Source organism: Oncorhynchus keta, chromosome 7 (genome assembly GCF_023373465.1).
Source record: "Oncorhynchus keta strain PuntledgeMale-10-30-2019 chromosome 7, Oket_V2, whole genome shotgun sequence".
Lineage (NCBI taxonomy): Eukaryota > Metazoa > Chordata > Actinopteri > Salmoniformes > Salmonidae > Oncorhynchus > Oncorhynchus keta.
In genome coordinates this window covers 8,592,125-8,609,929 of record NC_068427.1, presented here as the reverse complement: position 1 = coordinate 8,609,929, position 17,805 = coordinate 8,592,125, and the positions used below count along the sequence as shown (strand labels likewise).

Below are 17,805 nucleotides of genomic sequence, written 5' to 3'. Positions count from 1 at the left end.
CCTTGACACTGTATAAAGTATTACATCAGTTTTATGATATGGAGCTGTGAACTGCCCATTTGGACTCGCAGGTGTTTGGCTTGCTTGTATGACATCAAAGCGGTATTTATTATAACCCTCGACGTCTCATCGTTCAAAATATACTGAGTCCTCGTAATTTACAGCCTTTCCCCTCACTCAGAAAACAAAAAAATGTGCTAAAGTTGCCCAGGGAAGCGGGAGGGATTCGGGAAGCTTCTTGTCACAAGTGGTGTTCAAAATCAGATGGTCTGTCTGTCAAAATCCATACAGAGCTGTGAAGCGGAGACGCTGAGCTCTGACGTCATGTATAGCATGTAACTGCACACCCACTGCATTTTCAACCCGTATACGGGTAGGAGTGTAAAGGTCTACCATCCTTTGATTGAACATTCTACATTACCATGGAAATGATTGCGTCACAATACCAGGCAGCCATTGCGAGTGTACCCATTAGTTTGCCAGTCAAATTGCTAGGGTTAGCGGTTCCAAGCCCGTTCTATTATAACAAGTTTTCTTAAGCCGTTCTGACGTTTATTTCCATGACTGCCTTCATCCTTAACAGTCGTTTTATACGGTAATTGCGTCAGACCTACTCAGCGGTTTTGTTATGCTAACCTCAGAGGGGGAAAAAAACATTCCCGTTTGATGATGGACTGGGAACAACAACTTTAAGAGCTTTCAATCCCTTTCTACCTCCTTCTCTTTCTCCTGCAGGATAAGGATGCTAAGATGGCGTTCCTGCAGAAGGCCATGGACGTGGTAATGCTGGTCAGCGGCGAGCCCCTGTCGGCCAAGCCGGCACGCATTGTAGCTGGCCACGAGCCCGAGAAGACCAATGAGCTGCTGCAGGCTATAGCCAAGTGCTGCCTCAACAAGGTCTGTCTGCTTGGAATGATCCATGTTCATGTACAAACACACACACACACACACACACACACACACACACGGCCCACAAAAGGGCCTAAGCAACATACTGTAACAAATACATTTTACATAGAAAGGGCACTTCTCCCAGACATTGTAAAGAACACAAGATGGGCTAATTCTTGCTGCAAATACCTTGGTCGTTTCTGGCGTACATCCACACTGGGGGAAAAAATGTCACACATCAACATTAAAACAGAGTAATCCAGATAAAGGTCATGCATGTTTACGCACACTATTGGAGCTCCTGGGTCTGAAGAGGATCATTCTAGTACATTTTAATTGGACCCAGCCAGTGTAAATGAAGGGCTTTGAGCTCAGGGGAACTCTGCCATGCCTCCCTGAGGTTTCATTGTAGCAGACTGTTCATACACATGTAGATTAATTGAGTAGCTAGCATACACCGCATTGATTGTAACAAGGACCACAATGGAAATAAGTCTGTAGACTTTGTGTTTTTAATCCTCAATAGTTGATGTATTGTTGTACTCGAATGGCTGACGCAACTAGATATGTATGCTACATAGGTCTTTAAAAAATGTAATTAAATTCATTATTGACAGACCGGTGTGCAGGTTGTTCTGGATAAAGATTGATGTGTGCTAGTAATCTGCACTCCCCATACAATACATCACCTGGAAAGGAAATTACAATCCCAATAAACAAACTTCCTGAAAATTCACACAGTATGGTAGAATGTGAGTTAACGATCATGACGGTCCCCTGTGTCATGTCGTCCCTAGCTGTCCAGTGAGGAGGCAGTGAAGCGGGTGCTGATGGGGGACAAGCTGGACCCCAAAGGGAAGGCCAGCACCTCCCGTTCCCAGGACAAGGAGAACCGGGAGGGACGAGAGCGCCACAGAGACCGAGAGGTGAGACCAGACACCTAGAACTCATCGAGTGGACAAGACTTATCCCCTCAGACCATTCTAATTCTATGGATATCTGTCACCACTAGTTTCTGTCATTCAAAAACCAGTTTCTCTTTTCAACTTTAACCTCTAACTGCATCAAGACTAGTCAAACAGGGGCCGTACTGCTGTGACTGTTTATTTTACCACAATGTGTTGAGGCTGGCGGGGATGGTGACAATGCAAGCGTGGTCCTTCTGTGGCTCAGTTGGTAGAGCATGGCGCTTGTAACGCCAGGGTAGTGGGTTCGATTCCCGGGACCACCCATACGTAGAATGTATGCATACATGACTGTAAGTCGCTTTGGATAAAAGCGTCAGCTAAATGGCATATATTATATTATTATTGTGTGTGTCTCCCCAGGAGAGGAAGGAGATACGAGAGCACAGCGTCGGTGGAGGCCGGGAGAAGAAGGACCCGGACCAGCCCAAAGAGCAGGAGGACAGGCGAGGCAACAAGGAGAAGGAGCCCCACCGCGAGGGAGAGCGGTCGGAGAAGGCCCGCGAACGAGACCGGACCAAAGACCGCGACAAGGACAAGAGCCGGGACCGAGAGAGGGACAAAGACAAGAGAAGAGAGAAAGACTGGGAACGAGACAAGGAGAGGGAGAAGGACCGAGGCGGAGAGAAGAGCAAAGACAAGGAAACACACAGAGCGAGAGACCGATATAGGGAGGAAGATGGAGACAGGGATAAACGGCGAGAGAAGGGAGAAAGGGAGAAGGCGAGAGAGACCAGACACAAACAGGGGGAGGAGAAGACCAAAGTGCCAGAGAAAGGGGACAAAAAGGTAGAGGCATGTCAGTCATTCCATGGCTTTGTCCCATTTTTAAATCCTTAACGTAACAGTAGCAGCACATGTTTCTATGAGATCCGTGTGTGTGTGTTTTTAGGCCAGAGCGTCAGAGGAGTCAAAACACCGACCACATCCAGAGGAGCCCAGTAAAACGACCAAACCTGAACCAGCGGTAAGCTCTCCCCTCTCTCCAATGAGCATTATCTACTATTGTCAGACATCATTTTGGGTGCGCGTAGAAAGGAGTCGTGAGTAGGGTTGCGGTGTTCATTACATTATGTCAGCCGGTTATTGTCATGCAAAAGGCTGCCGGTCTCATGGTAATTGAATGTTAGTAAAGATGAATATGGATAGTACCACTCATACAAGCTGCATACAAGCATCTGATGAGCACCTGTGGAGCATCTACATTTAAAACATTCTAGTGAATCTATTGAATATACACCGTCCCGATTAAATGAATTCTTTATTTTAGGCAGGTCTAAAGAAACATTATGATATGGAATTGTATTTCAGAGGAACAGAATTTAAGTTGGCCTACTGTAATCTGGTGATGCACCGTGCCGTGCCATAGGCTGTAGGCTTGTTCATTTAGCAGACAAGATATGCTTATAAGTCCTGTGCCATTATTTTATATTATATGATTTTATAGTAAGAACAAGTAGTAAGAACAAGGTCATTGAACTGAGTGAAATAGAATGGATCATTTTCCCATTCTGGAGCGAGAGTGCACGCATATGAAGTGATCATTTGAAACCGGTTATATAAGCTAGATTTAGTTATTTGGCAACTTCAGTGAATGATAGACACCTTGGAATGCCTTAGAAATCAAAATATATATATATATATATATATATATATATATGGGCTGCATGATGCATCCTATAGGCTATTGATTTAAAAGTCTCAACAACAAAAAGGCTTGCGCTCTGTTCCTTGCCTCAGGATGCACACGCTGTTCTCTCATCAAGTGATCATATTTTCATCCATCAGACTTGTCAATTTAATCTTGTTTTTATTAATATATAAAATTAGTTTTGATTTAATGTGGCCTGTTATCAAACGGTTAAGAGAAGAAAAAAAAGACTGGAATGGTGAATAGAGGCCACTTTCCCACCGGAACGTTTTTTGCTCATGTTGAGTAGGCTACTCCGGTCATTTTGCTGTGCCACAGGTGATATTCCACTGTATGCCATGGGCTCTCCAACCCTGTTCCTGCAGCTACCCAGTGCTTAATTTGGGAAACCAAGTGAAATCTGTTCGGGAACAACTAAACATATTTCATTAAGCTCCCGAGTCGCGCAGCGGTCTAAGGCACTGCATCTCAGTGCTAGAGGCGTCACTACAGACCCTGGTTTGATTCCAGGCTGTATCACAACCGGCCGTGATTCGGAGTCCCATAGGGTGGCGCACAGTTGGCCCTGCGTCGTCCGGGCTAGGGTTTGGTAGGCCATCATTTGTAAATAATCATTTGTTCTTAACTGACTTGCCTAGTTTAAATTTAAGAAAAATAAAAGCTGTTGACAGCCCCTCTCTCTGTGTGCTGAAGAAAGGAATGAAGGAGAGAGTAGAGGAGATGTGGTGAGATATTCTGTAGCTAAAGGTAATGTGCCAGTCGTAATTGTGAAGGGGAAAAAAGTCCTATTACTAGGCTATTCAAAATCTAAAACAAATTCACTAATTGTTGGATAAATCTAAATGAGTTTAATCTAGGCTAAACCAACTGTACCAAAGATATCTTAAATCAGTTTTTTTTTTTTTAAATGTTTTTCTGCCATGTGTAATATACGGTTGGTTATGTATTGTATAATGGCATAATCATTATTTTAATTCAGGATTTTTTTTCGGGCTCATATATATGCCTATGGTTATGCATAATCTCTAATATGCATACGGGTGTTTTTGAATTATCACCTTAGAAAGATCTGTCCATTTCGTTCTGTTAGGCTTTGAAACATCATCCACGAGGACCATGTTTTAAACTCAGTTTTAACCTATTGTTGAACCTTCTTTCTTCAAATTGATCAATCACAGTGAGTTTTAAAAGCACATACTGTTTTGATGATAAATGTTTGGGATTTTTGAATGCGTTTGCATTGATGTCGGAGCGAATAGAGGGACAATGGAGTCCTGAATACCAGGCCATTAGTGACCTGATGATTGTTAGCGAGTTGGGTACTACTAACACATTTTTTACTGCAGTCATGACTGCCCGTGTGGCGGTAATACGGTCAACAGTCCTAGTCATGAGTGCATTCAAGTGCGTGTGCCACTGAACATTTTCTTCACAATAGACAAACGTAGGCTCTTTCTGTTCAGAACACAACTCCGGGTATGTCGCAATGTCACATCAAACATTGTGATCACAAACGTTGACACTGTATATGACATGAGTTTTATGATATGGAAATGTGAAGTCAAAGCAGTATTTATTATAATCCTCAATGTCTCATCTTTCAAAATCCATAGTCCTCCTAATTTACAGCATTTGCCTCACTCAGACAAGAAAACATTTGTAAAGGTTGCCCAATTAGCAGGAGCGATGGGGGTCACTTTTCGCGTGGGGTGCTCAATTTCACAACGACTGTCAATCAAAACCCATAGATCACTGCGAAGCAAAGAGACACAACTCTGACATCATGTATTGCATGTTACTGTACTGCCACTGCGTTCCAATTTAGGTGTTTATCAGTGCCCAAATCTGTCATTTTCAACCCATGTACGGGTAAGAGTGTAAAGGGCTAAGGCTTGCCCTATTGCCTAGGGCAAGTGAACTGAGCAGTCGTACAAGTTAATGAGCCTGCTCTGAGATTGTTGAGCCTGCTCTGAGATTGTTGAGCCTTCTCTGAGATTGTTGAGCCTGCTCTGAGCTTGCCCCATTTGGGTAGGTGATCAAATAAAAAAATGAATACAACCAAACTGCAAAGAATTCTAGTTGCCTGAAACTTATATTTTTGGTTCCTCTCCATTGTTTCAGTGAAAGACAAACAATTTGTGGCATTTTATGGCAAGTCGGCAAGTTAAGCCTGCTGAGTTTTTTTTTTTTACTGATAATCAAAATACAAAGAATATGGTTACGTATTACGTTACAGCCTTATTCTAAAATTGTCCCTCCCCCATCAATACCCCATAATAACAAAGCAAAAACAGGTTTTTAGAAATGTTTCCTAATTTATTAAATAAAATAAAAAAGAAACCGAAATACCACATTTAAATAAGTATCCCAAATTCTTGGGTATGATGCTACAAGCTTGAGACACATGTATTTGGGGAGTTTCTCCCATTCTTCTCTGCAGATCCTATCAAGCTCTGTCAGGTTGAATGGGGAGTGTTGCTGACCTGCTAATTTCAGGTCTCTCCAGAGCTGTTAAATCGGGGCTCTGGCTGGGCCACTCAAGGAAATTGAGACTTGTCCTGAAGCCACTCCTGCATTGTCTTGGCTGTGTGCTTAGGGTCATTGTCCTGTTGAAAGGTGAACCTTTGCCCCAGTCTGAGGTCCTACGCGCTCCGGAGCAGGTTTTCATCAAGGATTTCTGTGTATTTTGCTCCGTTCATCTTTGCCTCAATCTTGACTAGTCTCCCAGTCCCTGCCGCTGAAGAAGAACCTCACAACATGATGCTGCCATCACCATGCTTCACCGTAGGGATGGTGCCAGGTTTCCTCCAGACGTGACGCTTGGCATTCAGGCCAAATAGTTCAATCTTGGTTTGATCAGACCTGCGAGTATTTAGGTGCATTTTGGCCAACTCCAAGCAGGCTGTCATGTGCCTTTTACTGAGGAGTGGCTTCTGTCTGGCCAAGCTACCATAAAGGCCTGATTGGTGGAGTGCTGCAGAGATTGTTGTCCTTCTTGAAGGTTATCCCATCTCCACAGAGGAACTCTGGAACTCTGTCAGAGTGACCATCGGGTTCTTGGTCACCTCCCTGACCAAATCCTTCTCCCCCGATTGCTCAGTTTGGCCGGGCGGCAAGCTCAAGGAAGAGTCTTAGTGGTTCCAAACCTCTTCCTTTTCAGAATGATGGAGGCCACTGTGTTCTTGGGGACCTTCAATGCTGCGGAAATGTTTTGTTACCCTTCCCCAGGTCTGTGCCTCGACACAGTCTCGGAATTCTTTCAACCTCATAGTTTATGCTCTGACATGCACTGTCAACTGTGGGACTTTATATAGACAGGTGTGTGCCTTCCCAAATCATGTCCAATCATTTCAATTTACCACATGTGGACTCCAGTCAAGTTGTAGAAACATCTCAATGATAATCAATTGAAACAGGGTGCACCAGAGGTCAATTTGGAGTCGCATAGCAAAGGGTTTGAATACTTATGTAGAAATACCTTATTTATTTGTTATTTTTAATACATTTGCTAAAATGTCACTTTGTCATTATGGGGTATTGTGTATAGATTTCTGAGGAATTTGTTTTGTTTAATCCATTGTGGAAAAAGTCAAAGGTCTGAATACTTTCCGAAGGCACTGTACATGAATGCATTAGGGGTGTGAACGTAAAAATGTTTAAACGAAGTTGGGATTGTTAATGTTATTTAAAAAATCCCAAACCAAAAAAGTGTTTTTAATGTAAATCACAGTGCTGTTATAAACAAACTACGACGAACAGGTCCCCATCATTATCATCAAATACTTATGCTAAAATGCTATAGCGTTAGTAGGAGATACAGGGTCATGATAAAGTATTTGCCCCTGTTCTGATTTAACTAGTTTTTGCAATTATTTTTTGTTACACCTGAAGGTTCAGATCTTCAACCAAAACCTAATATTAGTTAAAGGGAACCTGAGTGAACAACTAACACAAAAATGTCTTACATGAAATAATGATCTAATAAACAAAGTTGTGCAAAACCCAATGCTCCTGTATGAGAAAGTATTTTATTATTACAGTCAATAAATAACTTGTTGTGCCACCTTTTAACTGCAACCAAACACTTCCTGTGGTTGTTGATCAGTCTCTAACATCACTGTGGAGAAATTTTGGCCCACTCTTCCATGCACAACTGCTTCAACTCAGCAACATTTATGGGTTTTCAAGCATGACCTGCTCATTTTTGTCCCTGCTATAACATCTCAATCACGTTTAGGTCTGGACTTTGACTGGTCTCGGTTCCCAACACTTAGCGAGTTCCAAACTGCCTCTGGAAGCAACATCGGCACAAGAACGAGCAGCCTCACACAAGCCTAAGATCACCATGCACAATGCCATGCGACAGCTGGAGTGGTATAAAGCTTGCCGCCATTGGACTCTGGAGCAGTGGAAACATGTTCTCAGGACAAATCTGGGTTTGGCGGATGCACCAATGAATACTGCCAACTTTAAAGTTGGATGGAGTAGGAATAATTGTCTGGGGATGTTTTTTCATGGTTCGGGTTAGGCCCCTTAGTTCCAGTGAAGGGAAGTCTTAACACTACAGCATACATTGACCTTCTAGACGATTCTGTGATTCCAACTTTGTGGCAACAGTTTGGGGAAGGCCCTTTCCTGTTTCAGCATGTGTCAGGTTAATCTGAAGACGGTTAATTAGATCAACTATATATTTAATTGTTACCCTATTTTTAAATTAATCATGTAACAATTAACTCATCAGGATCTGGGGCACCATGAGAGCAGTTCTTTAAAGAGTTACCATCTCCAAAATTAAACTCTAGGAGGTCTTTACCTATTTGTGAACAGTCAACTTATTAACCATAACCTCGTATCATATCACCATTCTGAACAGCCTTCATGCATCTGCAAAAACCAAGCCTTACTTGTGATTCAGTACTACACAAATTTGTTTCATTATTTATTTACCAACTAATTAAATGGGAACACAGGATAAACACACACACTGCACCGGTTATTGACTGGAGATGGTAATATGGTGAAAACAGGTCCCTGGCGGAATGAAAACATGGATACTTGTTAAAGAAGAGATGGAGAGAGCGACAGAGACACAACATTGCCACGTTCAAAAACGACTCTCACCTACAATAACCATATATTTGCACACGAACTGCCGCCCACTTTGAGCAAGAAATCATGAATGTATTGACGTGAAATGCCTGGGTTTGCCTGGGATCTCTAGGTAAACGGGTCAGCCTTGGAAAGGGGGTTGGGCCTTTTTGCGGCACGCTTGTAAGGCCCTGATTGTTCGAAACGGTTCAAGCAACTTGTCTCCATTTGTCCTTCTTCGTAGTTGTCTGTTACCCGGTGACTTGTCGTGTAGTCCTGAACCGTTCTGATTTCCCCTCCATTCGCCCTGGATCGACTAGCCAGCCGTATGGAAGGTTCCCCAATAGGGTGGTGAGAGTAGCGTAATACGATGGTTTGAGCAGAGCAACCGGATGGTCCTACTTAAATTCGCTTTTGAAGATACCTTATCGGCTTCACGGCCTTCGTCAGAACCTTTGGGATTTTTTAAATGTGGCTAATTTAAAGAACTCACAAAAGCTCTGACGAAGGCCTTGAGGCCAATACGTAAAGCTTATTAAGGAGCAGTGATACTATCAAGAGCAGTGTGTGTGCGGGTTTCTCCTTTTTTTTCATTTTATTCAACTGTTGCCATGAACTTGCAAAAAAGATAGCTCCGATGTGCAAGTGCCACTATTGGCTAAACAGGATAAATACATTATCAAATAAACACTTGTTCATTGACTTAGTGAAATGATTCACATACGAAATAACCTCCTATGGGTTTACTGACCACTATTCATTGAATTTATAATTAATAATAAGTGTGGATTTATTTGGCCTTTGGGAGAGCACAGCGCACATGGAAGAAAACAGCCGCGGGAAGGGTGCTGGAGGTTCTGCAGGTAAATTGAAATAAATGTACCATGTTATATAATTAAATGACTCATGTCTGTACAGAAATGAATTAATTCATTGAAATTACTACACCAGAGAGCATAATTTACCCGGAGAGGATCAATTGCTTATTTAAAAAAATGGTGGATTGTGTTGTATCACATCATGAGCGCGTAGGCCTACAGTCAGGCAGCACGCGCGACATATCAAACAGCTGATTAGTTGTGGCTGTCAATGAACAGCAGGCCACAGCTAAAAGGCCTTTCACAATATTTTAAAATACCATTTCTGTCATTTCCTCATTGTGCAATCTGTCTCCACTCTTTTCATTGGCCTATGATATTGTTTGCATTTAAGACAGGGTCATTTGTTTCATTGCTCTCAGTATGTCAGTATACCGATTGCCTACTGTGATTATGACTGCTGACGATAGTACTTCATTGCCCCCTAGCATTCATACGCAATAGGACCATATTCTGCATTGTGAATTCACATGGAATGTTAGGAATATTTCTTATCGTTTTAACAGAAAACCGATTTTAAAGAATTGCAGTTTGACATGCATACTGAGCATGCCCCCATCCATATCGACGGGCCTGTAGTAGAGCGAGTAGAGAGCATCAATATCCTCAGTGTCAACATTACTAAGGTATAAACATGGTCCACACGCACCAACACAGTCGTGAAGAAAGGCACGCCAACGCCTCTTCCCCCTCAGAAAAGATTTGGCATGGGCCCTCAGATACTTAAAAAGTTATACAGCTGCACCATTGAGAGCAACTGGATTGGCATCACGGCAACTGCAGTACATCATTGGGACCAAACTCCCTCCCATCCAAGACCACTATATCAGGCGGTGCCAGGAAATCTCAAAACACTGCACGACAAGCAATACCGATGCACCAAGTCTGGATCGAACAGAACCCCCAAGCCATAAGACTGCTACATATTTAACCAAATAACTACCCGGACTATCTACGTTGACCCTTTTTGTCACTAACTTTTTTGACTCCTCACTTATGCTGCTGCTACTGTTTATTATCTATCCCGTTGTCTAGTCACTAACCCTACCTATATGTACATATCTACCTCAATTACCTTGTACCCCTGCACATCGACTCTGCACTAGTACCCTGTGTATATAGCAAAGTTATATATATGTTTATTCCTTGTTATTATTTTTCTATTGTTTTTCTCTGCGTTGTTGGGAATGGCCCATAAGTAGGCATTTCACTGTTGTTTACGAAGCGTGACAAATCAAATTTGATCCATTTATTTGTATCAATCTTTGCTGTAATTGCTCTGTCTGGTTTTGTGTTGGTGGATGCTAAATCGCTCGCTTGCTTCATTTCAAGGGCTCTTCAGCTTTGCTTGTTGCTAGGATGAAATACATCGGATTAGGATTGAGGTCCATTGTAGCTCAGTTAGTAGAACATGGTGCTTGTAACGCCAGGGTAGTAGGTTCGATTCCTGGGACCACCCATACGTAAAATGTATGCACGCATGACTGTAAGTTACTTTGGATAAAAGTGTCTGCTAAATTGCATATATAGGTTTTTGATCCAAATTTTTCAAAAACTGCTGTAATCTACAGCACTCCATTCAGTAAAACCAGGAGGTTAAACCACCAGAGATGGAAAAAGAAGTCTCCACATTTTCTCAGACGACTATAGACTCTCACCACATTCATGAACTGATGTTGAATGTGCTTTGGTTGTGTGACAGATTTGACTTAGCTTCCATAGACCACTCGTGCTAGTACCGCATGGCCATAGACCAGAACGAAATTGCCATCCATAGAAATAGACACATTTGGCTTTTTACATATTCGAGAATATTATATTATACTTATGTAGGCTATTTCTATGGTGCTATCAGTGTGATAATGGTTGATTTCTGTGCTCCTTTACCACTGGAAGCTTCCACTGGAGTCTGTTGATACAGCTGAAGAGGTATATCTTCCGTGTCCTTCTAGCCTAATGCCACCTAGTCTAGCTCGCTAGAGCTATAAAGCATAGAACTGGGAAGGGTAAACTGGCTAGTACGGTATGAGTGTTTTCCGTGGGAGTTTACTACGGTTGCCTAGCGTAGCTGGCCATGCTTTGGAAATAGTGCTATGCCATTTACCACAGGAGCTTGGTTTCCTACTGCTTTACTTCCATTGTAGCGCCGTTTGGTGGAAGTTTCGGACACGCCTGGATTCAATTGCTAATCAAATGTTTACCCTGTGTTTTCTTTTTTTAATAGGCTGCAGAAGTCACAGACAAGCAGGTAACCTCTTATTTTCAAAACGGGGCTGCCTATGTCCTTTTTCTAAGAATGACCCTGCGTGTTTATAAGTGTGTGTGCACTCATAAACATGAATGGGACACACTTATTCAGTCATCCTCTCTTCTACTCTCCTCAGTCTGACAGTCCAGCCAGAATACCCCGGCCTTCATCTGCTAAGGGGCAGAGGCGCATGCCCAAAGCAGGAGCCCAACAAGGTGTAAACCTCTCTGCTCCTCTCAAATATCCCAGCTTTCTAGCCTTTCACTAGTCATACTTCTGTTTACACAATAATATGAGTAGAGAGAAGAAAAAAAATCTAATACTTTTTTTGTCGCCTCTTTTCCGGAAGAGTCTGACGGTGAAGGAGGTGAGTATTTCTCTCACTGCACCTATACCATCTCTCAGTAGATGGCGCTGGTGTCTTTTTCATTTAGTGATCCAGGGTGGACATTTTTTATGTGTCTCTGTTCTATAAGCCCTAGCCATCAGCATTTCTTGCTTTCAAGTCCATCGATTGTAAGTTCCAATGAAAGATGTGAGTTCTCATGTCAGCATCACCTTGTGTTGTTGTAGATGGAGACACTCCATTGGCAGAGAGGCCGGTCCCCCTGGAGAACGGCGATGCCACAGACGCAGTGCCAGCCCACATGGCCCACAGGTCTGTGTGGCGTTTGACAGTTGATTTAAGCAAATTTGCAGGGTTTGAGGGGCATGGCCTAACATTTTTATTTTTGGTCAACCAGCCACTGTTTCAGGTCGATTTAAAAAATAAAATAAAAACATTTACCAGCAAAAATATTTTTGGGTCCATAATTACATTTTAAAAATAATAAAAATAAAAAAAACAGATGACCATGCTTTGTAATGTTTCTAAAACAAGAAATGTATTGGTAAGAAAGTAATTTCATTTTAACCAAAATATCAGATGAGACAAAATGTTCAGCTGCTCCTTTGAGGGCGGTAGGTTACCGTGGTAAGGGGGCCACTCAAGATGTCTTTGTGTGTGTGAGATTTTGGAACTGAGTAGTAGATGCGTCTCTTTTATCAGTTGAAGCAGCAGATTCAATCAAACATGGAAAAACAACCGAGCTTATGAACAAAACATTTGAAATAGTCAAGAAATATGAGGACAGTTTTACTTTTGTAGACTTCCGAGTAAATTAGACCAACTGTTAAGCCTGTGTGCAGCGCCTCCAAAAATAAATCTATCTGCACTTAACTCCCTGCGCACAGCTCCCCAGCCATGTGGTGTTGCAGTTATGAAACAAAAGGGCAGAAATACTTTGAGAACAGCTACTGCAGCATTTCTCTGCTATACATCACAACTTGCACATGTGCCCTTACTTGGCTTTTGACATGTAATGCTCGCAATATAGAGCCCTGCAAATTGACCACCCACCTAAGTGTCTGGTGAAATAGACATTTGTACCCGCCAATACCTCAAATCTACCCACATTTGTCAAGTGTTAATTGTATGCCCTGTTGAGGGTACCGCTCAATTTGCACAGTCAGCAACAATTGAAATGGTCTCTCCCATAACCTCACTGCTTAAAACTGAAGTTTTGGCCAATTTCTTCTCTGTGGGATAGAAAGAGTTTCGAAACATGCTACAAAAACAAAACTCCATTCACTGATGCAAACCCTCCACTTTCTCCTTTTTGATCAACCCGCCGCACTCAACGGGCGCACTTAACACTGCCTGTGTCCCAAATGGCACCCTATTCCCTACATAGTGCCCAGGTCAAAAGTAGTGCACTAAATCTAGTGAATAGGGTGTCATTTGGGACGCAGCCCTGTGTATTCTCAACCCCCTCATTACATTTGATTAGCCACTTTCTCTCTCTTTTACACCACAACAAATTGCTCTGCTAGTCCCCACTCTCAATTACATTCTTCTCAGCGTAACATCAAACACATGCTATCCCATGGTAGACTGAGTGACTGACTGAATGGTTAGTGTTGCAATTGAGGTCCCAATAGAGTAGGGTTTCTCAACTCTCGTTCTGGGGACCACTCTTATTTTCATTTTCTCACTACAACCAGCTACTCCAATTAGACTGAATGAACTGGCTAGTATGTGAATAATTGTTCTAACTAAATGCAGTAACTTTTCACACTGTCCTGATCCTATCTATCTGGCTTTGAATATCTGTGATTCGTTGAAGACGTGATTCCCAGAGTTTCTTGGTTAAATGGTTATTCTGAACCAACCAATCAGATGGCTTATTCCTGGTGTTGAATTGATGCTCAATTCGAGTACAGTACAGCATACACAGTGTGTCCCCATGATCAGCTTTGAGAGACCCTGCTATGTATAATATTGGTGGATATTAGTGAGAGAGAGTGGGGTTTACTGACTGTTAAAGGAATTTCCAGGTGAACAGAAAGGAGAGCAGTAGAGGATAGTTGGTTTAATACAAGTTGCAACATGGAAAACACCCTCCAGCATAGAAAATGTCTAACGGGCCCTCTAATCACACAGTACCAAATGTTCTGTAAATACCACCCAGAGAGGCTTGTACAAAGTCACAACAAAAGACTGTGACTTTGCCAGCTGCTACAGAATCAAACAATGTTCATAAGGTCATCAATATAATATCAGTGTGCCGTTTGTTAAGTGTACCGTCAGCCTGACATCAATCACTATCGACAGAATGAGTTTAATAAATAACATAGAGTCAAGTGACCATCAACCCGTGTCACAAATAGAACAATTGAAATGTGTGTTACAGAAAGGGAAAACATATAAATATGCTAAGCATTGTGTTATTTACTCTTAACTAAATATGAACTTTATTAATCTTAAATATTCCCCATTACTCTGACTGTGGCTGATCATTCATTAGTGTGGCTTGACTTTCTCATCTTCCCAACCAGCAACCGAAGGATACCTCGGCCCAACAGCGCACGGCCTGCCCCTCCTCGGTTCAAGAGGCAGGAGAGCTATGCTGACGTGACCCCGGCTGAACGGTGACCTCCCTTCATACTTTTTACTTCCTGTGTCACTATGAATGATACAGTTGTCAGCATAGCAGCACTGCATTCAGGTCACATTTTGGAACTTTTCAAAATGTATGATTTAGCGAAAACATGTAGATTTAGGACTCACGTCAGCTTTATTCCATGACATTTCTATCTGCAAAGTTTCACAATGTTTAGCAACTGAACCCGGGCCCGAGAAAATCATACAGTGGGGCAAAAAAATATTTAGTCAGCTACCAATTGTGCAAGTTCTCCCACTTAAAAAGATGAGAGGCCTGTAATTTTCATCATAGGTACACTTCAAATGACAAAATGAGAGAGAAAAATTCCAGAAAATCACATTGTAGGATTTTCAATGAATTAATTTGCAAATGATGGAGTGTGACTGTTTGAGGTTGTGGACAGGTCTTTTATACTGATAACAAGTTCAAACAGGTGCCATTAATACAGGTAACGAGTGGAGGACAGAGGAGCCTCTTAAAAAATAAGTTACAGGTCTGTGAGAGCCAGAAATCTTGCTTGTTTGTAGGTGACCAAATACTTATTTTCCACCATAAGTTGCAAATATATTCATAAAAAATCCTACAATGTGATTTTCTGGATTTTTTTTTCTCATTTCGTCTGTCATAGTTGAAGTGCACCTATGATGAAAATTACAGGCCTCGCTCATCTTTTTAAGTGGGAGAACTTGCACAATTGGTTGCTGACTAAATACTTTTTTGCCCCATTGTATGTGGTTTGCTCCATTGCCCCCTCTAAGCCCTATGTGTGTGTTGCAGGCTGACCAGTGCCAAGCACCCGGCAGCTGTCATAATGGAGGGGAAGAAGCTCTCTGAGGATGAGGAGGAGGATGAAGATGAGCAGTTTGTGGTGCAGGAGGCTGCCCCTCCTCCCCCCGACATGCCCGACATGGAGGTGGTGAGGGAGCACATACAGTTGAAGTCGGAAGTTTACTTACATTTAAACTCAGTTTTTCGTAATTCCTGACATTTAATCAGAGTATAAATTCCCTGTCTTAGGTCAGTTAGGATCACCACTTTATTTTAAGAATGGGAAATGTCAGAAAAGTAGGAGAGAGAGTAATTTATTGCAGCTTTTATTTCTTTCATCACATTCCCAGTGGGGCAGAAGTTTACATACACTCAATATGTATGAGGTAGGATTGCCTTTAAATTGCTTAACTTGGGTCAAACGTTTCGGCCATTTGCGACCAAGCTTTAACTTCCTGACTGTCTTGAGATGTTGCTTCAATATATCCACATAATTTTCCAGACTCATGATGCCATCTATTTTGTGAAGTGCACCAGTCCCTCCTGCAGCAAAGCACCCCCACAACATGATGCTGCCTCCCCCGTGCTTCACAGTTGGGATGGTGTTCTTCGGCTTGCAAGCTCCCCCATTTTTTTCTCCAAACATAACGATGGTCATTATGGCCAAACATAACGATGGTCATTATGGCCAAACAGTTCTATTTTTGTTTCATCAGACCAGAGGACATTACTCCAAAAAGTACGATCTTTGTCCTCATGTGCAGTTGCAAACCGTAGTCTGGCTTTTTTATGGCGGTTTTGGAGCAGTGGCTTCTTCCTTGCTGAGCGGCCTTTCAGTTTATGTCGATATTGGTCTCGTTTTAATGTGGCTATAGATACTTTTGTACCTGTTTCCTCCAGCATCCTCACAAGGTCCTTTGTTGTTGTTCTGGGATTGATTTGCACTTTTTGCACCAAATACGTTTGTCTCTAGGAGATAGAATGCCTCTCCTTCCTGAGTGGAATGAAGTCTGCGTGGTCCCATGGTGTTTATACTTGCGTACTATTGTTTGTACAGATGAAGGTGGTACCTTCAGGTGTTTGCAAATTGCTCCCAAGGATGAACCAGACTTGTGGAGGTATACAATTTTTGTCTGAGGTCTTGGCTGATTTCTTTTGATTTTCTCATGATGTCAAGCAAAGAGGCACTGAGTTTGGAGGTAGGCCTTGAAATACATCCACAGGTACACCTCCAATTGACTCAAATGATGTCAATTAGCTTATCAGAAGCTTCTAAAGCCTTGACATCATTTTCTGGAATTATCCAAGCTGTTTAAAGGCACAGACAACTTAGTGTATGTAAACTTCTGACCCACTGGATTTATAAGTTAAATAATCTGTCTGTAAACAATTGTTGGGAAAATGACTTGTGTCATGCACAAGTAGATGTCCTAACCGACATGCCAAACTATAGTTTGTTAACAAGAAATTTGTGGAGTGGTTGAAATACACTTAGGTTGGAGTCATTAAAACTTGTATCTAAACTTCTGTTACTTTATGAAAAATAGATTTGAGAATGCCATACCTCTATTAGTTTTTGCACATCCAGGTCCAAGCTCTCATGGTTCAATGTTGGAAGTGAAACATATAGAAACATATTTCAGGCCCTAAAATGGATAACTATTTTAAGTTGCAACCAAGAGAAGAGGGCATCAGCATATTTTTAATGGTTTCCGCCACTATTTTGTTCTCTACAGGATCCTTCAGTGGGACTTCAAGGCGATGAGAAGCATGGTAAGCAATTTTACAAGCCAAACAATCACTTAATTTGATCTTGTAGGTGCTATATGGTTTATATCAATTGGGACTGTAAATTACCAACACTTTTAAAACTCCTGCACCTTGTTTATCCACAGGTGGGCTGGTGAAAAAAATCCTTGAAACCAAGAAAGACTTTGAAACATCACCATCATCTCCAAAGATCAAAGACCAGGTAAGATGTAGTGATCTTTATCTCCACTAGAGGGCAATGCAATGACGCCATAACGACTGACAACTCTCATTCCTCTCCTGTGACTCAGTTCTAGATGTTTCCGTATCTCTCAATCAGCGTACAAACTGTTATTTCTGGAAATTCAGTACCTTAGGGATGTGGGGTTACAAAACCGAAAGCATACAGTCTATTAGCTAAAGAAAGCATATCGCAAATGGAGTGAAGTGTAATTGCACAAACCTATTGAATATCTTGATCACTTCAGTGGAGCTCGAGAAACAACAACATAAAGTGGGTTGATTGCATCAGCGAGATGTCTCAACCCTTTGTGTACTAATTTAATGCACTCGTTTCACATTT

The 17,805-nt window shown here is 42.0% G+C and overlaps 1 protein-coding gene across 2 annotated transcripts in view; it reads left to right on the top strand.

Moving 5' to 3' along the window:
• The window catches only part of traf3ip1 (TNF receptor-associated factor 3 interacting protein 1), a 42,620-nt gene that overhangs the window by 9,518 nt on the left and 15,297 nt on the right, over positions 1-17,805 (top strand). Inside the window, exons 3-14 of one of the 2 annotated variants that reach the window (XM_035773168.2) lie at positions 736-897; positions 1,689-1,817; positions 2,220-2,645; positions 2,749-2,823; positions 11,698-11,721; positions 11,858-11,936; positions 12,071-12,088; positions 12,295-12,379; positions 14,599-14,691; positions 15,483-15,618; positions 17,210-17,246; positions 17,369-17,445. In XM_035773168.2, the coding sequence (XP_035629061.1) occupies positions 736-897; positions 1,689-1,817; positions 2,220-2,645; positions 2,749-2,823; positions 11,698-11,721; positions 11,858-11,936; positions 12,071-12,088; positions 12,295-12,379; positions 14,599-14,691; positions 15,483-15,618; positions 17,210-17,246; positions 17,369-17,445 (1,341 nt within the window). Of the gene's footprint in view, positions 1-735; positions 898-1,688; positions 1,818-2,219; positions 2,646-2,748; positions 2,824-11,697; positions 11,722-11,857; positions 11,937-12,070; positions 12,089-12,294; positions 12,380-14,598; positions 14,692-15,482; positions 15,622-17,209; positions 17,247-17,368; positions 17,446-17,805 lie in introns of both variants that reach the window. The other variant, XM_035773167.2, reaches the window with a different exon arrangement.